The 24,524-nt window shown below is 33.4% G+C and overlaps 2 protein-coding genes and 1 non-coding gene across 11 annotated transcripts in view; 1 reads left to right on the forward strand and 2 right to left on the reverse strand.

Annotated features, from left to right (window-relative positions):
• Positions 1-1,829: 1,829 nt before the first annotated feature.
• Positions 1,830-1,920, reverse strand: Trnah-gug (transfer RNA histidin (anticodon GUG)). The gene is given in 2 exon segments: positions 1,830-1,864; positions 1,884-1,920. It is a non-coding gene; the product is annotated as a tRNA-His (tRNA).
• Positions 1,921-4,896: 2,976 nt separating this feature from the next.
• LOC113518481 (ubiquitin-conjugating enzyme E2 N) lies at positions 4,897-6,304 on the forward strand. Its single transcript, XM_026903436.3, has one exon. It carries the CDS (start codon positions 5,116-5,118, stop codon positions 5,569-5,571), a length of 456 nt encoding a protein of 151 aa, XP_026759237.1. The 5' UTR covers positions 4,897-5,115; the 3' UTR covers positions 5,572-6,304.
• A 5,327-nt stretch (positions 6,305-11,631) lies between these two features.
• LOC113518482 (protein lin-10-like) overlaps positions 11,632-24,524 on the reverse strand; it is a 209,203-nt gene continuing 196,310 nt past the window's right edge. For 7 of the 9 annotated variants that reach the window (XM_052892958.1, XM_052892955.1, XM_052892957.1 and 4 more), the window contains 6 exons: positions 20,407-20,562; positions 17,769-18,023; positions 16,878-17,199; positions 15,147-15,340; positions 14,467-14,607; positions 11,632-13,642 (listed from right to left, as the gene is read on the reverse strand). In XM_052892958.1, coding sequence (XP_052748918.1) covers positions 13,571-13,642; positions 14,467-14,607; positions 15,147-15,340; positions 16,878-17,199; positions 17,769-18,023; positions 20,407-20,562 — 1,140 coding nt within the window. In that variant the 3' untranslated portion in view covers positions 11,632-13,570. The remainder of the gene's footprint in view (positions 13,643-14,466; positions 14,608-15,146; positions 15,341-16,877; positions 17,200-17,768; positions 18,024-20,406; positions 20,563-24,524) is intronic. The other 2 variants (XM_052892960.1, XM_052892959.1) reach the window with 1 other exon arrangement.

The following is a 24,524-nucleotide window of genomic DNA, read 5'->3' on the forward strand; positions in this document are numbered from 1 at the left end:
TCCCGCTTCGCTGCTGTCATTTTTTATTAAAAGTTATGAAGGATAATATTGCGTCTTATTATCTTTACATTTTATTAGATATACTTCTAGATAAGTCAATTGTAAGGAAAATGTTTTCGCGAATATTGTTTTACAAAAAGATTTACTTACTAAAAGTATTTTTTTAAGTAAGTATTTATTTACTTGTATGTAATGAACACATACAGTGTAGTTTATTTATATTTCTTTTAATTGTAAATTTTTAATGAGAAATTTCGCGACTGACTCTTGGCCACAACAGAATATCAGTGTTTTGCTCTTTTAAGGGCAAAGCAATAAACTGAGTTGTGACCATTTTGTGTTACTATGGCACACGCATGAAGGAAGGGAAAGAAAGGAGATTGTTAGTTTATACATTTTGTTTTTTTTTTGTGTTTTTTTTTTTCATTCTTTTATATCTTTTACTGTGTATTATGTGTATGTTTTTTTGTATTGTAATTTGTGTGCATGTAAGTAATGTAAATAAATTATCTATCTATCTTACTTACTAAGTAACTTAAAAGTTTGGATTCGCATTATAGTAGCAATAGTATCCAGGTCGTTTTTGCGTTATTACCTGAGTAATATCAGTATCTCACTGATATAACTATATATTGGGTTTCTATGAATTTTGATGGCGGAAAAAAGGCAATAACCCATTTTGATATAAAATACCAGTCGGATAACTATTTAAATCAGATGCTTTTTTTATATTATATAACCGATATTAAATATATTAATTATTAGGTCAATATATTTATGATGAATTCATCAGGAATTAACCATAATAGTTTCCAGGGAGAACCGCGAGGTGGTCGACCTGGTTGGGTATATAGCTAGCAATGGGATTCTCAGTCTCCATTACTAACAATCCCTTTCCCCCCATTAATATATAGGTATTGGTACATATCACCCACTCCTTATTTCAGCCCTTGGTAGTAATAACGTACGAGAAAAGCTCACAGTGTACTGTATATACTGTAATATTATGGCAAAAAAACTTGGGTATGTTTTTTATGCAACTTATAGTATTATTTTTATACAATTTAGAATGGCAAACAAGCTGACCTAATGGAAAGTGGTAACCGTTGCCTATAGACATAAGCAGTACCATGGACATAACAGAGTCAAACCGAACCCCCTTCAAAACGAAAAACAGCCATGCAGACACAACTGCTTCGGGGAGGAAAGGGATTGTTAGTAATGGAGACTAAAATCCTATTGCTAGCAATATACCTAACGAAGTCAACCTCTACGCGGTTCTCCCTGGAAACCTGGTTAATTCCTGATGAATTCATCATGATGGGCTAACTAGCCTGTTTTCATTCTCATCTATCACCCTTCACTGGTGTTCCGCCAGCATATCCCGTTGGCGCAGACGGAGTTACCAATCCATTTTCATCCAACAACACAATTGCTTCACAGTAGAAACAAATGGGAGAGAGGTGCCCAAGCAAACGACCTTTGTACGAAGTCTCCCTCTGGTACTACCCTGATACCTCTATCGCTGATATTACCCAAGTGCACATATCTATTAAATTATTATAATTACCTATACCTAATAACAAAGTACCGCGTTCGTGATTCACTGTTCATCCCAAAGGTGTACTGGTAGTCAATGCTACTTGCATTAAGTCCGCCTTTTGTACCATATTTTAATTTCATCAATAAAGTTATTTAAATAAATAAATATAATTATTTAATTTTAGCATTTATTATATCCTATTATTTTCCAGTTAAATACTGTCCGCTTGTTTAATATTTTATATATAAAAATATAAAAAACTAAGCTCCGCCGCGACAGTTTTCACTGCCGTGACCAGGATTCGAACCTGGGTTACTACGGTTTTGTATACGTTGCGAATCCACAACGTAGGGTCCTAACCACTAGACGATCACGGCTATCGGAGCTCTTGTTGTACTCAACTAAAATGCAGAACACTTTATGGTCATTGAGATAATATCACTTTCTCAATCTTAAAGAAACGTTCACGGTTGAGTGAACAATGCCACAAGAAAATGGTTTTATATAAATGATACCTACTAATATTAAAAAGAATTAACTCCTGACTTCTTGATCTATCATCACAAAGCCAAATTTACTGAAGTAATAAAGATCAAATTTGCATAGCAGATTCTTTGTTTTTTTTTTTTTATGCAACTCAGAACGGCAAACAAGCTGACAGCCCATCTGATGGAAAGTAGTACTCGTAACTGTCGCCTATAGACGTGAACAGTACCATGGACATAACAGAGTATACTATTATATATATATGATCATTTCTTGTTATTGTTTGTATCTATAATAAGTTTACTATTGTAATCTTTTGGAGGAAACAATAAAGAGTGTCTATCTATAATATGTCACCCATCAGTCCTTAGGAATGACAAAACTTGAAGGGCTTTAAGCTTAAAAGATTAAAGCCTTTATGCGTTGCCATTACTAAGGACTCGAGTATTGTTCGCAAGTATTGTAAACAAGATATTAAGTATCCTCTGTACCCAGTAATTTCATTGCCATATCCCACACCATTTCCCTCAAATCGGTGAGGGGGGAAGGTATTATTTAGTAATACGGACTACCAATCGCATTGCTAGCAGCATACCCTGTCAAGGCGGGGAGGAAAGGGATTGCAATATACCCAACCAGGTCGACCTCATCGCGGTTCTCCCTGGAAACTATCATGGTTAATTCCTGATGAATTCATCATGATGGGCTAACTGGCCTTTTTATTCTCATCCCTCACTGGTGCCCCGTCAGCGTATACCGTTAGCGTAAGCGAGCTTACCATTCCATTATCTTTATATCCATTAAAAACCCTTCAAAACGAAAGGCAGCTATTCAAACACAACTCCTTCATGACAGAAACGAAAATAGGACAGGGTTACACAAGCAAACGACTTTTGTACAAAGTGTCCCATCTAGTAAACATTAGTGTAGTAATTGTATGAACTTTATAAAATTTTTACATTTATATGAAATCTAGGAGAGTTGGCACAAAAGTTGAAAATGAAAATCAAAGAAATAAGAAAAAATATACGAGAAGGCGTATTTAAGAGGCAGTCGAGTGGGCCGTCAGAACTGTATAATGTCTACTCCAGAAGTCGAGCAAAGCTGTCAGTGTGGCTATGCGCAAAGACATGTCTGAGACTACAAATTAGCCTTTTTTAGGCACTTAACCCCAAAAAATAATCTTAAATACTCCAATGGTTATAGACATGCCCTCCTAAAAGGCTAGCAACACAACTGCAATTCCTCGGGGGGAAAGGAATTGTTAGTAATGAAGTTTGACAGCCCCATTGCTAGCAATATGCCTTGTTAGGTCGACCTCCGCGTGGTTCCCCTGGAAACCATCGTGAACAATTCTTGTTAAGTTCGTCACGATGGGCAAACTGACCTGCTTCATCCTCACCTGTCATCCTTCACTGGTGCCCCGCCGGTGTATGCCGGTAGCGCGGGTGGGGTATATCATTCCATTATCATTCATAAAAAAAAACTGCAATTCCTCTAACGTTGGCGGTGACTATAGGCGGCGGTAATCACTTACAATTAGGAGAGCTGCATACATGTTTGGTCCCTATGTTAGAAATAAAAAAGTTGCTAGTGCTCCCTTTTGTTCATGCCGCTATCATCATAATTATAGCAGAAAATGCCATTCTTCTATACTTTGTTACAAGTTTTAAACAATACATGTGTTCATAAGATGCTTTTTAAGAGTATGACGTGAATGAACTGAATTTTTTTTGTGCGAAAAAGCTATACGTTATACATTATATCCAGTGGCGTAACTATACCATTTGGGGCCTGTGGCAAATTCTTTTGATTGGGCCCTATAATTTATTTTCAAGTAAAATAAAATACTCAGGTACAAGGTAAAAAAAATCTGAGCCGGGCCCCTTTTGGATCGGGGGCCCTTGGCATTTTGCCAGCCCTACCACCTTATTGTTACGCCACTGGTTACATCATACGTTATACGTAAGTACCAATCAATGATGACAAATGAAAATAAAACTAAGTCAGCCCATCGTGACAAAGAATCAATCACGATGTTTTCTAAAGAAGAGGTCGACTAACAAAGTATATTGATAGAAACAAAATTTTATATGTAAATCTAATTTTTCTAAACTATCCGCTAGCGTCTCTAGAGACGTAGTTACATTTTTTAAATGAATTTGATGAATAAACGCCATAGCGGTCGTAACCAAAATGTTTGTACAAAGTAGGCCCTCAGGAGGAAAACATTAATAGGGTCAAATATAACTTACCATAATATTGAACATTAACAAATATGTTACAAAGGTAATAATAATAATAATGTTTATAATAATAGTAAAGGTTAATAGGTAACCTGTAAGTTATTTCTTGCTGTGTTAAGATTTTATTATTTCTAAATATATTTTATACCTATCTATTTAAATCTAATACAAATATAATTCTTTTTTTTTTACAAAATTCCTTAAATACTAATAACAATTAAAAGTAATCTCCCAACGCACCACGATCGATCTATTTAAATTACATTACAATCATTTATTTTCACTAAAATAAATACACATTACATTACAATCATTTATTTTCACTAAAATAAATACACAAAATATTATAAAATATAAATGTCGTTTAATAATTTAAAAAACTTTTAATAATTTAAAACACATCAGAGCAATACGCAAGTATCGCCATCTAGCGAACAGTAGCAGTAACTACATAACGAATTTAATTTTTGTACTTTTTTATGAAATACATAAACTTTAAAATTATTACGTAATACGAATAATAAATTTTATTATTATTTTTTATTATACTGAAAACTACTTTATCAAGTTATTTAATTTAAAACGTGAACGCATTGTATTCTATATTGCACGTGTTGTCTTTGACAGAAAACTCTATATTATCTGTGGTAAAAAAACCAAGTACCTTCGCTTTTGTAATCGCGTTTTTAGCAATATCATGGCTAAAATACTTTTCTAATTCGGAAAACGTGCCTCTATATTCAATATAAACGCGTGCAGTGAAAAGACTATTTGATATTTTATACGATTATATGGTTACTTGCTCCCATTTGACAAATTACGCTAGACCGCATATTTAAAATGGCAGCCCTACCACGTAGAATAATCAAAGAGACACAGCGACTGATGCAGGAGCCAGTGCCGGGTATCAGCGCAGTGCCCAGCGAAACTAATGCACGCTATTTTCACGTTATTGTTACCGGCCCAGAGGACTCGCCCTTTGAAGGAGGACTATTTAAATTAGAATTATTTTTGCCAGAAGACTATCCTATGTCAGCGCCTAAGGTTAGATTTATAACGAAAATATACCATCCGAACATAGATCGGCTCGGTCGTATATGTTTGGACATACTGAAGGACAAGTGGAGTCCGGCACTGCAGATACGTACGGTACTGCTGTCCATTCAGGCGTTACTGTCGGCGCCTAACCCCGACGATCCCCTTGCAAACGACGTGGCCGAACTGTGGAAGGTGAACGAGATTGAAGCAATTCGGAATGCGAAGGAGTGGACGCGGAGATATGCTATGGATAACTGAGCACCCGTGCTGCCGTGCACACACCCATCAGTGCCTCTCCCACGCGCGCGTCTCGAGGTGCGACACGAAACAAACGGATATATTATCATGGTTTTAAGAGTGCAAGTTATGTTACACAACCTAGAACGAATAACGTGTGAAGAGACAATTGTGGATAAATTTATAATGACGGTGGGCTCCGGCGGGTCCCAGCGCTCGGCTGCCCCTGCCCGCTCAGGTTAATCCTTGCATTTCTACGTAGCCTTGTCCCTCGTCTTGGAATGGACGGTTCGACGTTCCCACAAATAGTTGTTTATCCATTCACGTGTAGCTTCGTTATATAATATTAGGTATGCATATTTTTTTACTATCATTAAAATAGCAAATGTAATAAATATCTGGAGACGAATGTATATATTTCATGGTTACAAATTTGGTTAATTTTATACAAAGGATAGTGTGTACTGTCACAAAGTTCATTGTGTTGGTATGTTTTCAAGTAACACCTTGAAGTGCAGGACATAATAATGCTTGTCATTTAGTTACAGATCTCTAGCGATACTGATGTTATTATTATTTTTAATAGAATGAATGCATTTAGGAATATTATTTTTCACTGAAAAAGCTACATCAACATGATTTTAATAAAAATCTTTTGTCTACTATTTACTTCTTGTATAAAAGTTATCCTTAAATTGTATTTATGTAAATTTAATTTGGCTTTGTGCAAAAATATATAAAATACAAAAGCTAACCAATTTTTTATTTAGAAGAGAACATATTTACTTGCTTCTTGTTTAATCTCAAATAGATTGATAAAATGTAAGTAAATTAATCAAACTTATTTACTATTAATGCTCTTCCTGTTGCTATAAAACAATTTGCTTTGATATCATTCTGCTATGAAGTCATTTTAGAATAATCAGAACTCAAGGATGCCTGATTTATTCACCAATTTTCATAAGTGTAGTGATTGTGTATTATTGGTCAAGTGACTTGAATATTCCTACTCCTATTTTGATTTTAGTTTGTTATGATTTCATGAAGCAGCAATATATCTTAATTTAGTAGTTGATATCAATGATATATAAACTATAGCAATTACAACCTCATAATTGGCAACATTCACTATGAATATGTCTTTGGTTTGTGTGTGTTCATGTCTTAAATCATAAAATTTTTGTATATGAGAGATGAGTTTTAGTAAAACCCACAGATGATGAAACAATATTTTTTAGAAATTATATCTGTTTGTATGTTTGTTCCGGCGTCATGCAAAAACTACCAAATTGGATGCAGTTTTCACAGTTATGATCCTGAAAGTGTAATATAAAATCTTATATATGTTTTTATTTTAATATGCCAATTGAATGTAATCTATTTCATTGGTATACCTCCTGAATTCCATATTTATAAAGTAGTGGACAAGGAGCTAATTGTTAAATTGGTGATGTAAAGTCAGTTGATGGAAATGATTACTGCCCCTCTATACTAATATTAATGCAATAAGCACTGTTGCCACTCCTAAAGACTAAAAATTAGAGATTACATTTGTTTCCAATCAATAAACCCTTAGGTACTTTACTATTTAACTCCAGGTATAAATTATTGTTGGTCACTTGCTTAGTATTATTTTATTAATGGTAGCGGAATTAAACCAAATATTTCTAATTAAATATCCAGTGATGGATTTCTACATCACCTATTTCATTAAAATAAATTATTATTTTCACCACCATTAGAAACAGTTCTGAACCACCTTCATCCAGATACATCCTTTAATATATTTGAGGTTATCACTCCATCTAGTAGGGGAATTATTCTACTTTGTTTTTGCTTGTATGGTGTCACCCCTCGAAAACCTTTCTTTACTATCACTGGTCTTCTAAATTTATTGCTCATTGCTAAAATGAAATAGTAACACTATGTATATATATATGTGCTAGTGGGGTACCAGTGAATGAAATAGGACGGATGAAATCGGGTCAAATGGCACATTATGACAAATTCACCTGGAATTAAACATGATAATTTCCAGTTGATCATTAGCAATGAGATTACTGATCCCCAATACCAACAATCCCATCGTCGGGGGAAGGGATTATTAGTAATGCGGATTTCTAATCCCATTACTAGCGGGGGGGGAAAGGGATTGTAAGTAATGTAGATTGAGAATACCATTTTCACCTATAAAAAAATCCCATTGCTAGCAGTATACTCTGTCAGGTCGAACTGCACATGACCCCATAGCAACCATCGTGCTGAGTTCCATCCGGTTTTTCATCGTCACCTGGGGCCTCGCCAGTATATATTGTTAGCATAGGTGGGGTTACCATTCCAATATCATCCATTAAAAGAATCCCATCTCATGCTTGAGTATTTGTAATAGTACTTTTTTTTTTTTGATGAGTGAAAATGGTGAAAATACCACGCCTGCGTTAATGGGATACGCTGGCGGAGCATCAGTGAAGGGTGATAGATGAGAATGAAAACAGGCCAGTTGGCTCATCATGATGAATTCATCAGGAATTAACCATGATAGTTTTCAGGGGGAACCGCGAGGAGGTCGACCTGGTTCGGTATATTGCTAGCAATAGGATTCTCAGTCTCCATTACTAACAATCCCTTTCCCCCCTTTGTAATAGTACTAATTGAAGTGTAGCACTATTATAAAATCAATGTCACAAACCTCAGGCTGGCCTTTACCTCGTTTATCTTTGCATTGGTTAATGCAAATTACATTTAATGCATATTATCAGGGTACAGAGGCATTTTACCTTAGTTTTCAGAAAAGACGACGCATAATGTACCCTGGTAGTCAGTCTCTGTGATATCCATGGTACTGCTCATGTCTATAGATGACGGTTTTCAGATTCAGATTCTGTCCCATTCGTGTTTCTAGCGTGAAGTTGTGTTTCGGTTTGAAGGATGGGATATGGCAGTGAATTTACAGGGTACAGAGGAATAACACCTGAGTCCTGAGGAATGGCAGCGCATGAGCAGTATCTGTTATCGGTTATGTCTAATACCATAGACATGTCTATAGGCGACGGTTACCACTTTCCATCAGGTGGGACATCAGCTTGTTTACCATTCTAAGTTGCATAAAAAAATTGTATTAAAATGTAACCATACATTAGATGTTCAGTTGTGTATACTTCGAGCTACATGTTTCACCAAAATACTGGTATAAAAAATTTATTAAAATACTATAGTCATTTTGTACATAATATAGGTATGACAAAAATAAATAATTGTCATCCGAGTAAATGAAATGTCCTTCATTATTATTTATATCTACCAAAAAGATAAAATAAAAAATTAACATTCATTCGGTTACCACTTTCCATCAGGTAAGACATCAACTTATATTAAAAAATTAAAAATAAAACAGCAACCTTCTAGCAGTGCAATGGCTCGATCCAGCAATTTTGTTGTTCTCTGGAAAAATATTTGTCGCATTTTTTAACAGCCCGATTTGCCCCTGCCCTAGAAATGACCCTCTCATACAAAAACGACACTTTGGTGTCAAAGTACTTAGGTATATAATTTGATGATCCACGACCATCGCAGTTTTATAAAAAACTGGGTCACGTAGGTGCGCGCTGTTGCGTTGACTCGCTACGTGCATCGGCGTGTGCCTCAAGGTGAGCTGCGACTTAAACTCGGGCTTCAATTGTTTTAAATCGAGACTAAAATAGAGCATTCAAATTAATAAGTCAAATAATTGGAATTCGAGCATTTGTCTTTCTGTCTGTCTGTATATTTGTTCCAGCATCACGCAATAACTATTGCACCAATTTATATAAAAACTTAAAGAAAATATATCTATCATTACTTAAAAAATATGCTAATTTTAATTTCTAAGAGAATATTTAGTCATTAATCAGTTAAAATTATTTCATTTAAAATGGACTAAGTATCTACTTTCATATTTTACCTTCAATTGTATCTACTTACCGTGAAATCTCATTTAAAGATAAACATGGTTTTATGTAGGTCAATGGTACTAGCTAACTAGGTAAGTATAAAGCTAAGTTAATATATCTAGGCAAAAAGTTCCCGCCAATTATATAGTAAGTAACTAGAAGTTTTTGTAGACATACGTAACGTAAACGACCTCCTGATTACCTTCGCAATATTGCTGTCACATTTTTGTAGTGCCTAAAAACGATTTACCAATTAGCCACCCATTGTTATTACTGTCTCTTCACAGCATTTCTGAAAGTAAAATAACTATTATATTAGTTTTATTTATTGCAACTTGATCGCAATGCCACCGTTTGTCATAGAAACAGTGCATCTAATCCATCTAGCGATTAGGGAGCAATCGTGCAAAGTAATACTATTATTTTTAAATGTCACTGGAGTCGATTCTAAGGCGCCATTTCTCTATCTTTTAACCTAATATTTCAATTTCATAATATAATTCAAAATAAAATAAAAATGAAAATTACTATTTTGTGAAACATTAAACATAAATTTGTAATAATTTTTATTTAAATCTATTAAAAATTTAGTTTGTATTGGTTCTCAAAATATAGATTTTGGCTGTTACATTAAACTGACATTTTAATTTTAAAGATTGGTTAGAGAAATGATAATACCTCAGAATCGACCCCACTATTAGTGAGTGTTATATTTGATTTTTTAACAAACATTAATTGGTATTTGTAGAGCAGTATAAGCACAACAAACACCTATTTATTATATCTTTATTAAGTATCATTAATCTAAGGTTCCTATAAGTTTTTAAGATATATAAATTATGATATTTTCAAGTGCTAAGTTCAATTGTAAGCAAATTTTGGTATGAACTATTTCCACTATAAACTTGCGATTTTTATCAAAATAGATGTGACAAACACTCATCAGGTCGTCCTTTACATTCCTTCCAAAGATTGTAGAATATAAATTCTTAGCTTCCTTTTAAAAACCATTGTGGTGAAATTCTGATGAATACATTATAATGAGAAAATTGACGTCATTCTTGGTTATAATTCTCCAATCCAGTTTTCGATATCATCCAACTTTCATCTATAAAAACCAGTAATTTGTAATAAAAACTGAAATCTCTTTCCCTTGGTAGGTATATATTATCAATTTTAGATTAAAACAAAAAAATCTCTTCAACAATAAAAAATATAATATATATAGCTTCTGATTTTAAATCAGAGATCTAAATAGTACAAATAAAACAAAATTATTCAGTTTTTTCAGTTTATTCTTAACTTTAATGCAGACTAGAATAATACTCTTAGAAATGAGAACAACAATAGTTATTTCACATGTTACAGTGTACCTACCATATACCAGCATTCATAATAAAAGGCTATTTATTATCTGTGTTCCACGATGTAAATAAATTCTTATTCACAACAGCTAGCAATATAAAATTTACGTCAGACTGTATAGATATCTATATTTATGTAGTTGAAGAAGTCTAATAGTGCCGATGTCCGATTACAATATTGAAATTAGTCGGGAATTGTTGAAATTTTGTCTAACAGAGACATGGATGCGAGTCAATACTATCTTATAACTAGTATTTCTAATGGCCGGCACAGACATGGGACTTTTTGTTGGCGGATTCAAATTTTCCTTTCTCAGTGTAAATTTTAGTTTGGTCATAATTAAACACCTAAGATCGTAAACTACAACGTGTGTGTAATACAAGTAGATGGTTAAGAAAAAGAGATTTTTTGTTACTTTTAAATTATACCACACGCGTATCTCTCTTTAGGATAGGTAGCAAAATAGAAATTATATCTACAAACAAAACGTCCATTCTATAGGCAGGCCTTTACAACAGAAGTAGAACGAAGTAACTATTATGACAATGGATATTTTCCAATGATAACATGTTATTACGTTTTGTAAATGGTCATTACGCGATATTGCGGTAGGCAGTGAGTAATTTTTTTTTTAATATAGTCTTCCTTATTTGCTATATAATTATTAGCTGTAGGTATACGACTGAAAACAAGTAAATAAAAGAGGAAGGGACATCGACTAGGGGGAAAATAATTAAAATAATATATAAAACACTGACAAGTAGATTAAGAATTTAAGCGATAAAGATATTGTTGGATAGTAGGAGAAGCGATTTTATTCGAGTACTCTAACGTGTTACAAATTATTATTCTTTATACATAAATAAATATATAACTCGTCCTCAGAGCGCTAAGCCTAGCTAAGAACACAGGATAAAACGTACATATACAGTATAGGTTACATAGTTTAGCGACACTATAAAATTTACAAAATATGATATATCTTTTGAAATGCTACACGAAATAATGTTTTGTTCAATATGTACTATATCCACTAATCAATTCATTTTTTTATTTGATCACTGTAGATCCATTGGCTCGAGTTTGATAGACAAAGGAGTCTTTTACAGACTAGAACCCTAACCGAAAGGATCCACTCGTTACTCTATCTAAGCTATTATACATTTTAAATACGGAGTGCTTGATTATACTCTACAACTCAGCATAAAAATTTGGGAATTTGATAATGGTACATTTAGAATATTATAGATTAATTTATTTGCAACGGTTGATCTAAATTCAAATGTTGGGTTGGAGAGTTAATTCAAGAGATAACTCCTCGAGCTAAATGAATTGGTTTGAACTATGGTGCACGGTTAATGGAATAACGGAATATAAATGTAGAAATAAATTATCGCGACAATTTAAAAATAAAAATAAACTGGCTAATATATAAAACAAGGTATATATAATCTGAATATACAAATAAATATATGGAATGATTTGACAAGAAAAATATCACTATATATTATAATTAAAAAGAAAACACCTTTATCAAAATAGATATGACTATCAGATCATATTTATGAAATATTTCCGGGCCAAAACAGCGTCTTATAATGGCTTAAATATGACTGGCAACAATTTACATATTATCATTAACCTCCACAACAATATAATCGAATTAGATACACACCAAATAAATGCTTTAAGTATTGTCTTTAAAAATTGTGAAACTTGTTACCTATATCACGAGTACAAAATATGAATAAAAAAAAAATTATGGCCAGAAGTAAATTTTTAAACGAATTAAAAAAAAAGCTTTAATCCGCTCACAAATGGAGGGAAATATTTCAAAATGGCGACTTAAAAAATTATTATACTCTAAACAAAATTATTAAAATAATTAGTAGATACTGTAATAATATATATTACGATACTATCTAAGCAGATATGAGTGAGATTTCAATATTAATACGTACATTCATTAATGGAGTATGTATACACGTTGTCATGTCACTAAAAGAGTTCATCTCTGTTTTGTACTTGCTACCATAGACAAACTAAATGTAGATTTTTTATTTTTTAATAATATCCATCCATGAAAACTACCACAAACATCGATGTAGCAAATACAAATCAGTAGAAAGAGATAATACAACTTATATTCTACCTTATTTAGCCACGTAAGCATTGTAAGCGTTCTGAAATCTGATGTCACATTACTATGTAGTTGTTTGAGTATATCTCAGAAGCTAGTTGGATATCATCCTCACTTGCATTTTCTACAGGAATTAGATACTTGATGTCAAATAATATTTTATAAAAAAAAATATTACATGAAATTTTAGAAAATAATAAATATAAAATTAGTCCAGTACTATAGCTATGGTATTTACTAGTTTTTAAAATCATTTAACGATACATCTACCGCACAACTTATTCTCATAATCAACTTCTTTTTAACATATAAAAGAAAAATAAAAAAAAATATATATATAAAGGGCTGTATATGCAATACCTTGACCAGTGAAGAAACTTTCTAGTTTCTACAAAATGTCAAGAAATATTTCTATACAGCCATACTCAACTAAAATGTTTTTTACAGTGAGGATGAAGGAGGATGAATGTGACTATTCGCTCGTGCTGTGACGGACGGCGGTGGCGGCGGCAGGGTGGGGCGGGGGCGTTTGGCGAGCGTCGGCATAATATAAGCAGGCACTTGATGTCGCGGCGGCGGCGCGCGCTTAGATAAACACCGGATTCTCTTGTCCCGTCAGTAGCCGGAACATGGACGTCGGCATCGTCTTCATTAGAATCTGAAAATGTTGTAAATACTAGAGCCATCGTAATACTATTGTATTGTGCGGGAGCGTTTGGGGGGAAAGGGATTGTTAGTAATGGAGTCTAGCCGACCCATTGCCGGCAATACACCTTCATCGTGTGCGTGGAGGTCGACATTAGGTCGAATTCCACGCGCTTCCTCCTGGAAACCATCGTGGTTAATTCTAGTGAAATAGGCTAACTGATCTGCTTTCATCACCTATCATCCATCCCTCACTGGTGCCCCGCCAGCGTTTACCGATAGCGCAGGCGGGGTTACCATTTCATTATTACAAATAAAAAAAAAATAGTATGGCAGCGAGGGGAGAAAGAAATTGTTAGTAATAGGGTCTAACATCCCCATTGCTAGCAATATACTTTATCAGGTCGATCTCCACGCCCTTCCGCTTGGAAACTGTCATAATTAATTATTGTTGAATACGTCACGATGGGCTAACTGACTTTGGCTATTTTCATCCACATCCATCATCCCACACTGGTATCCCACCAGTGTATACCGATAGCGCAGGCGGGGTACCGTTCCATACTCACCCATTAAAAAAAATAATGTGGGAGCGAGCTAATTGAAAAGTATCAATACTTTCAAATTAATCTTGATATTTCAAACGTAGAAGAAATATCGATAAAAGGTGTACGTGTTGTGTCGTAGATTATCGACAACTGAAGCGGCTCTATGACGCTATTGCGTAATGTATTATATTCAAGGATGTATGTGTGTAACTGCGAGCGTGTGTGTGCGTATACATGAGGATGTGTGCGTGCGTATACGTCGCGTATGCGCGAGTGTGTAGGTGCGCACCTCGCCGACGGAGGTGGCGAGCAGGTTGACGATGCGCTCGTGCGGCACGGCGACCACGCTCTGCGAGTTGATCTCGATGATGCGGTGCCCCACACGAACACCGCCGCGCTCCGCGATGCCACCGCGCAGCAAGCTGCATATCTGCGTCAGAACAATAGATAGATAGATACTCTTTATTGTTTCCTCCAAAAGATTATATATACAAACAAGAAACTTATTATAAATATAAACAATTACAAGAAATAATCACAATGAGAAAACAACTTTTGGATGGAGAGGATTAATTATAAATAATACTTATGTTGAGAGGGGGACCTAGTGATACTTTGTACCAGAGGGAGACTTTGTACAAAAGTCGATTGCTTGGGTACCTCTGTCCCATTCGTGTTTCAAAGCAGTTGTGTTTGCATTGTTTATCATGGGTGAAACAGTATACTGTTATGTCCATGGTACTGTTCATATCTATAGGTTACATTTACCATTTTCCATCAGGTGGGCCATCAGCTTGATTGTTATTGTAAGTTACATAAAAAATCCATTACTGGTTTCTTTTGTCGCCCATAAAATTTGGGGTAAGATATATTTTCGGTGACACCAAGTATACATCATATACGTTGCCGTTCTACTTTTTGGTTACACTTCTCTCATTAATTCATTAATTAATTCAATAAATTACTTACGACTCCATTTTGTACGCTGAAGCCTAGCTGGTACTTGGTGTCGGGCCGTTTGATCTTCACCTCGACGACGGGCGCACACGGCACCACTGTCAGCTTCACTACCGTCTGATTCTTGGAGTTCTTGATGTACGTCTGGCACGTGGACAGCGGTAATCCAACCAGGCTCACACCATTTATTGCGATTATTTGATCACCTGCACGATTTATTTAAAAAAAGATAGATACTCTTTATTGCTTCCTCCATGAGATTACAATAGTAAACTTATTACAAATACAAACAATTACAAGAAAATATTACACTGAGAAAATAATGGACGACCTTATCGTTAAGAGCGATCTCTTCCACGCAACCTTTGGATGGAGAAGGGTAATTATAAACAGTTTGACTGGAGACACGAAACTGTTCGTTTTTTAAATCCATATACAGATATGCATACGTATTCACATTATTGGAATATATAAATGTACATTTTAAATTATTGATACATATTTAAATAAATCCATAGAATAGAATAGAATAGAATTTTATTGCTAACTGTGTACATACATATAGCAGTAACCATTGCTTTGGATTTGAGATCAGTATCAACAGTTATACCCTATCGGGCATGCAACAATTTAAGAACAGCAATTATATTAATATCGAAACATTTAAATACTATTACCATTACTTAATTACAAATAAATATGTAATATTTGACAATACAATTAACAAGACAAAGAATAATCATAACCAAATAAAATTTATATTTTTAAATATATACGTACAAATGTACACATATATACACAAATTCATATATTATACGAATACACATACATATGTAGTCACAAAAAAAATGTGAGTATGCTATTCAGACACAAATTACAAATATGAAAATTTGCTTGGAGAGAAGACCTTAACTTTTGTTTTAAAACTTGGTAGATATTGTATAGTTTCTAGAGATTGATAGACTATTCCATAGTCGAATAGCTTGAACAGTAAACGATTTGTCATAAAAACTTCTGAAGTAAACTGGTGTCTTCAGCTGGAGGTTCCCAGACGACCTTAGATTAAGAGAATGAACTATATGGAGGAAGTCAAACCGCTCCTTTAGGTAGCAAGTAGAAGAAGGATAAAAGAGGATGTTATGGAGCAGTGAAAGAATAATAAATTTTATCCCAATACAGAAGTCTCTCAAAGCTTAATGTACAGAAAACATTACTGTCTACGATTGACTATCAGATAACGCCATATGGTGTTAAATCCGCCATATACACTTTCAAGGTGTATTAAAGTTTATTAAATAAATAAATAAAATATTATATTGAATTTTCTATAATAGTTGTTATAGTTTTTTGTATAATGAAATAGAAAATGATTCTAATGAGGCTTTTGATAGTGAAATAACAACCTTTGAGGGACGCGAAACCAAGGAAGGGCTATGACGTAGTATATTCTAGGTTCAAGTCTCAAGACCAAGAAAAATAAATAAGACATAACATTTGACATTTCTTCCTGATATATATGTTAGTATACAGGCACTGGGAGAGATCAGAGATCAGTCAAAAAAATTCAATACAGTTTGAGGCCAAAATCACGACGCCGGAACTGGCAACTTTACAGAAGATTATTTATGGGAGTGGATGAAGCACAAGATACGTGTAAGGTGGCCTTTAGCGTTCGTTTTTATCTACCTGCCATAAAATACCTGACTTACAGATACAAATAGGTAGTTAAATGTTAAATCTAACCTATATTTAATTGTCCGCATCTCGCAGCAGCGCCCGCCGGGGCCAAGTTCGCTATAACCACGGTAGGAAGCATCGATCCCCACCCGGATTCCACCACGACTACTCCCAAAATCTCTCCCTTGGTCTTCGGTACCACAACTTCCTTTTGCAGCTCCTTCTTGGCGAACATTTGGAGCTCGTCTCCGAATATCTCTTGACTATTTAATACTTCCTGGTAATCCATCTCCTTGACAAAGCTGTGGTCTTCGATGCCATTTGCCTTTAAGAATTCCATGTACGCGACTTGAAATGCTTGGCCTATGGACTGGGCTATAAATTGGGCCTGGAAATGGTATAATAAATAATAATTATATTTATTAGAAATACGTCGTGTTTCGCTGACAGCGTCTAAGGTCTAGTAGATTCAAAAAGATCAGTGGTCGTGTATTCAAATTTTGGACATCAAATAATTTTGTTTCAATTTTTTTTTATATTTATAATGGCAAATAAACTGTCGGCCCACATGATTAAAAGTAGCAATCATCACTTATAGACATGAACAGCACCATGGACAATACAGAATACACTGTCATGCTTATGCGTTGTCATCAACAATTAAATTTTCAAACAATCCGTGGTAGTCAAGTTAGTGATAATTCAACTTTACTAAATTGGTTTCTAGTACGCTACAGTCACCAAAACGGTAGCAGTCAACAATACTTTTAACTACTCTCCTAATGATGTGATGTGACGACTACTTGCCATACTGAATACCATCTTCTAATTTTAAATTTAAATTAAATTGAAATTACTAATTCCTTTATTGCAATATAACTAATACCACATACATTTATTCCAATTTTAAAATAAGAAATTCATTTTCTGATATTTTTTAAAAATCAATACACTCACCTCCTCACTTTCGAAAACGTGACATATCATCTTAGGCGTACGATTCAGTTTCGGCTGATCAGAGTCATTTTCGTGCGGCACGAATCTCCGCCTAGCCATTAGCACCACAAGATCTCCTATATCGGCTATATAGGAAATAGTCCTTAGGGCGTGGTCCATCATTATCTCTTTCAGTTCAGTATTGAGGACCATAATCTTCTCAGTGGAGATGAAAAGGTCCACTTCAGTGCTTGGTTGGTTCTCGCCTTCAGGAGCCTGAGGGCAAAGATATTTAATCAAAAATAAAAAATTGTCCTTCTATGGTGAATCGTAATCTTTAAGAGAGAGTTATACAAGTGAAACTAAGTATTTGTCCCAAAGAAAAACCACCAAACTTACGCGATAGATAAGACTGAACGATAACTGCGTAAGTCGAATTCGTGTAAGTCGGGGTATAATTTTGAACGTCTTTTTGTAAGCTCCTAGCTTCTAGCTACGCGTCCATTTCGCGGGACACGTTGGGATATGCACATTAGCTTAACAATAATGTGGATAAAATGTGAACAATCTAGATTTGTGTGACATTCAAATAATAAAATCAACGAGATTTGAAGATCGTGTAATTCCGGGTTCGCGTAAGTCGGGGTAGCCTAAGACTAGGGATTACAGTATTTCAGCTGAGCCCCTCATTATAATGTATGTTTTTTAAATTAGTATAAAAGACTCTAAATACTGTTGTTTATGACTTTGGAAAACAAATACCATAGTTACACTGGTAACACTCCCTTTAAAAAACTACTAATAAACTTCACCTTTAATAAATAAAAATTTAATTCATAAATCTCTACAAATACACTTTATTTTAAATTCTGAACTGTGCTTTGCTGAGCTATGATGCAGTGCTATATACGACGTGCCACTGATAATGTATAAATATTTAAATTCTGAAATGTATTTATAATTCAATGTGTATGTAATTCATGCGACGTTGTACAGTTTCTTAAAGGCAATAAAGTATAGAGGTAACATTCGTTTATTATAATTAGATACATGATAATTTATTAATTGTGTAGTTTTATAGAAATATTGTTGCCATATAAAAAAAAATCTATTAGTGGTAGTTTAATAGATAAGGCAAACTAGGCAAAGGCATGACATAAAGGATGCGAGTTCAAACCTTGTTCGCTTCGAAATTTTCACAAATTAATTATTAATATCTGTTAATCTAATAGCAAAAAATGTTACATAATCTGTATATCGCAAGCTGTACATTTAATACTCGTAATGTGTATATAATGTGAATATTGGTGTGTTCCAAATAATGGGAAGATAAGAAAGAAGATTGGCGAGTTTAAGGCAGGGGAAATTGTCAAGGCTGCATTAACTGTCAAATTTTAAACACAATTCATCTGTTAATTGATAACGTAATAAAAATTGTGTGTATAAATTGAAAGTTTATTTATAATAGAAGATACTTGTACAATAATGTAAAAAAATAAATACAAGTGTTATTATTTCATGGCAATTATAAATATTTCCGATCAATCACTTAAAAAGTATTTAATTAACAGTAGTGTTATATCTGTGTCAAAATTCTATTAATATTTTTAAACCATGTCTTATTTGATAATCAGTACCGCATTCGAGTATTCTGACACTTCCCTATGTTTGACTGGGAGATAATGCTTTTAGCATTAAGTCCACCATGTACACATATATGTATGTACTTACGAATAAGTAAATAAATAAAAGGTAATTTCTTAAAATAAGATTAAATTAATTTCTCGCATCATGAAAGTATTATTTTTCTCTTTTATGACATAAGAAATTAGTGCAATAAATATTGAATTTACTGTGTTTTCTTTCTTTAAATGACCGTTCAGAAATATTAAAATTCTTTTATGTGTTTTAAATTTAACAAGTAACGCAGAAATTAACTGCTTTTACGATAAGCGGTTATTTAATACCATACACAGTTCAGCAATATACAGCGAAATTTTGAAATACAACGAGACAATATCTAATAAGGATATAAGTTTTTGAACATAATTTGGAACTTACCAAAGCCTGATATTAGCCGAGGTAGCAAAATGGAAATACATTATCAAATTAGTACAATATAATAAGCGCACAGCGACAAAAATTGATAAACACTTAGACAATTTTGATTCTTACACTGACGCAATAAAGGTCATGAGTGTTCATAAATTTTTGTCGTTAATCGTTCAAAACAAAAGAAACCGAGAAAATCTCAAAGTATCTTAATGCCTATATTAATATTGAGTATTATCTAATGAGTTCTTGGAATTCACCATTTAAATATTTACCCCCTTATTTATAAAAACATTAATCGTCTCATAAACTGGTTTTAGCTATTGAAGTGTTTTGTCTTTTTCTTTTACGCTAAATTCATCATTTGAAAGAAAGTGACAAGACATTTCAATAGGTGAAATAGGTTTGTAGGAGGTTATAGTTTATATGATAAAGGGGGTAAATGTATAAATTATGTTATTTGTTTTTTGATAGTTTTATTGTCGTATATTCCGTTACATTTTGTATGTAACGCTCATCAATAAACATTTATTAGATAAACGTAATTCGACTCTAGCGAATAGGTAATAAAATCTACAATCGGACACTGAACCGTCGGCCAAACCACCTTGATCTTAGTGACCGCCTCCTCAACCATGTTCTTTTTGGGGCGCTTCTTCCTTCTGCGCGAGTCCTCGTCGACCTCGACCGAGCCCAGGAAGGCGAGGCGGAACACCGCCGCCGGCGCCGCGTACACGCCGGAATACGGACCGTCGCAGCCCCACTGCGGGAGCGGGACACACCGGCTAACCTCCTCGCGCGATCGCTGTCTCGCTCTCACATACGTGCCGTATTCGTTTTGTCTCGCTCGAATATTATAACGTTGTTTTTAACATTGTATACTGGCCAAGAAGTTTATAATATGAAAATGGAAACTGCACCTTCGAGACCCAACCCATCGAGTAACAAAAGTCGAATATTGAGTAGAGTAAATGTTAGAAAGAACAATTTAACGAATGTTCTTACTCTTTATCTCTTTTACACTGAATGGTAACATCGAGACAGAAAAATGACACGTCTTTGAAGGTAAGATTCATTGGTATCATTTACTAGATAGCAAAATTAATTTCCTTTTAACGTTTTTGGCATATTTTTAAGAATTATATATATGTATGTGACATATTAGAGTTAGCAAGCGTAATAAATTTGATTCAATTCCTAAAAGAATTTTAGCAATTGTAAAGCATTTGTCCATATATAATTAGTCTAACTATTGATGCGATCTATGGATTTCTTAGGCATTTTTGTACCTAATTTAAATTCATGTGTTTTAAGCAATGTTCTGTGAGACACAATTAACTATCGTATACCTACAATCTTAGATTATATAGATAAAGCATCGATTACAAAAAATATCAAAATTTGGCAGCTAATTTGACGTTTGACTGACAATTTTGACAGACATATTTTAACCCAAAAGAAAACATGCCATTTTTACAGTGTAATTAAAAATTCTAGTAGATATTTAAATTGGGGACTATTTTTTATGATATATTATATATATATATATATATATATATATATATATATATATATATATATATATATAAATTATGTTGCTTATAAATTAATTTAATGCATATTAAAACGGCGGCCATTTTCAATTAATTAAAAACAAATAAAAATACGTCAATGCTCAAATATAAATGAAAGTACTCTATAAAGATAAGCATAATCACGAATCATTATGCACTGTTTATTCTATATCTGAGACTAGTGCTTTTTTACAGTTCACCTAACATCGAGTTTGATTAAAATATTTTTAACAACTTATTTTTCCATTTTATTTTTTAATTAATCCTCAGATAATCAATGAGTAATTTACGACTAAAAAGCAATGCGTCATATTAATATTAAATAGTATTAACGAGCTTGCTTTCTTATGAAGACAATGGACCATCCAAATACCAATAAAATCAAACACTTCCAACCTTGTCCTCCGACAAACAACTGCGCAAAAGCAAGCAAAACAACTCGAATACAAACACACAATTCAAAAATGGTATGTGAGAAGCGAGCTAGCATCGTTCGTCGTTAGTATGAAAGCAGACCTAACGGAAAATCAATCTTTAACAGTATTATAATAGGGTTTGATATCAATTGTGCTTAGGCGTAAAGCTATACGCGTCTGTGAGACCGTTCGGCCACCTCAGCCGGTGTGAATCGGGTCATGTTACATGCTATCGTGCAGGTGAGTTATATTGTGCGTCAAAATTAAAACGACTGACAACTTCAATTGAATGAATGAACTGTATTCATTTCATTCATCTATGATGTATTTCATGTTTTCGTTCTTTCGATCTATTTTTTTTTTATTACCAATATTGCCTAATTAAAGTGGATATATTTTCAAGGACTACCCATTTATGACTTTTTAATTAAATTAACCAGAATCTTTTTTATTCATGCAATTTAGTAGTCATCAGAGTATTTTTTTATATATTTATATCGAATGAACGAAAAAGTCCTTATTAATAATTGAATTTTAAATTATTTTTTTAAACATGCTTGGCGAAATTTCTACTGTGCAAGTACTGCATTGCTGCATGAAGAATTTGGCGAAAAAAAATTGCTAAGCTTGATTTTTGCGATCGCGTTTTATTCGTCCTATTTCTACATTCTAATTTGAGGACTTTATGTATTTCTTTGTAAATCTACTTTCGTAATTCTCTATTAAAACAAAACAATAATAAATAAATCTTCCGTCATATTTTAATTAATTCCTTATCTTTATATAGATCCTAAAACCTACATATACAATTTTAAAAAAGTACAGTAGGTATTTTTTTTACGTCGAGGTCAAACCAAACAGTCTAAACGTAATGTACATTCAATGATAATAGTACTTTTTAGTTATAAATAGTACTTTGAAGTAATTTTTTTATTTCATTTTATAATAAATACTTAATTCTAAAAACGTAAACTATTCTAAATGGTCAATTATTTAAATTTGGAATGTCTGTATTACACTCGCGTAAATATTGAATATGTTTTATTCCTTGCGTTATAAAGTAATAATTTCCCTAACTTTTACAATGCACTTTTTAGAGTGAACATAACTTAAAAATTTTAGAACCGTACGGGTGACTTACTAAATCTTACCTTGCACTGTTATAAAAAGGAACAAAAAAGCATAGCATCAAGCGGAATAGTAAGCGATAGAGCAAACATATCCAGAGGAGGCTAGCCGGCCAGTACGGGATCCGACAATCTTCCTGGGTCGGGTCGGGGTGAGGGCACACTGAAAAAAATACTCTAGTGCCATGTCAATAAGAGCGAAAACGGTTTGGCGGACAGGTACGTGGACCGGCCACAAGGTTCCGTCACATTCACAGGGCTTGCACGACACGTAACTCTAGTCTATGGTACCATTTTTTTAGGATTAATAAGGATAAATAGGAAACCCACTAGCATTCTCAAAACACTAAACCTAATGAGCATGAAATTACATTATATACATTATGATTTGCGTGCAAAAATTTCGAAGCTGGAAGGTGCTGGTAATGCCCAGTAGCTATTATAGAAAATTGAATATTTCAAAGTCGCTATAAATACTATCAATAGCTTTAGTTATACATAAGTTTCTATATAAGAAGGAATTAAGTAAATATTTAAGTACAGCAACTTTTTCAGAAGAATAATAAATCGAAAAATATAAATAAATATTTAAAGATAAATTTTAGGGTATTTAGAAAATAAAATATTTAAAAAGTATCAAGAGTGAAAATAGAAAAAGAAGTAAAGTATCGAGACATGTGTGAGACAGGCGGAGTTTTGTAGCTCCTGTTAATTAGGTATTCTCTCGTATAGCATACATAAAATTTTGGACAACAGTGCTGTAGAGAACGGTGAAGAAAAGAGACAGAAGTAATTTCATGCTCTTCACAAACATCTACAAAAGAGACAACATGTTACCGATTCACACTGGCAATTAATACGGTTGCCCTTGTATTGTGTTATAAATTATGAGAATGCATGTTAAGTATAACAAAATAAATTGTTATATTCCCAAACCCAGAGGTGTTAATAAAAGGTGACGTAAACGATCTTAAAACTTAACATAGATTTGCTTGTGCACTATTCGTAGTAGAAGAAAAAAAATGGTATTTTATAAAAGAAAATTTTTAAACTTAGAACAGTGCATAAGCAGTCTAAATAGAACAAAAATGGTATTATGGTTAAGATTAATTTAAGTACATAATTTTTTTTGACAAACAATATATTAGAGTAACAATAATAAAGTAGACAATCTACAAACAAAATTTAATGTCATTTAAACAATAAATTATTAGTTTTGGAGTTATCATTGTAGACAAACAATCTCATTATTACTTCCATTTTATTGTACCAAATGTGGCAATTTAATGATCATATTGAATGTAAGCTAGTTTTGAGTCAAGGCACCGTGATACTTTATTATTAATAGATCGTTAATGATTGGAATGTTACGACAATATATACTTATATCATCTGTTATCAATTAAAATAGGTAAATAAAAAAAATTAAAGGTTAGTCAATTTTTTCTTTTTTTTATATATATAAAAAGATAACAATTATATCAACGTTTGTAAGTGGTAAAAAAATCGGTTTCCTGAAAACTCAAAATAATTGTCTATGTCAAGTTTTACTTCAGTTGACGGTTTATCTGTCAATAACTTTTCTTAAAAATATAATTATAATTCGCG

The sequence above is a fragment of the Galleria mellonella genome, unplaced genomic scaffold (assembly GCF_026898425.1).
Source record: "Galleria mellonella isolate WM207_F2 unplaced genomic scaffold, CSIRO_AGI_GalMel_v1 utg171, whole genome shotgun sequence".
NCBI classification, from domain to species: Eukaryota; Metazoa; Arthropoda; class Insecta; order Lepidoptera; family Pyralidae; genus Galleria; species Galleria mellonella.

What these genes read in the sequence shown, in the direction of transcription:
- LOC113518481 (XM_026903436.3), top strand. Translation starts at nt 5,116, where the DNA reads ATGGCAGCCCTACCACGTAGAATAATCAAAGAGACACAGCGACTGATG.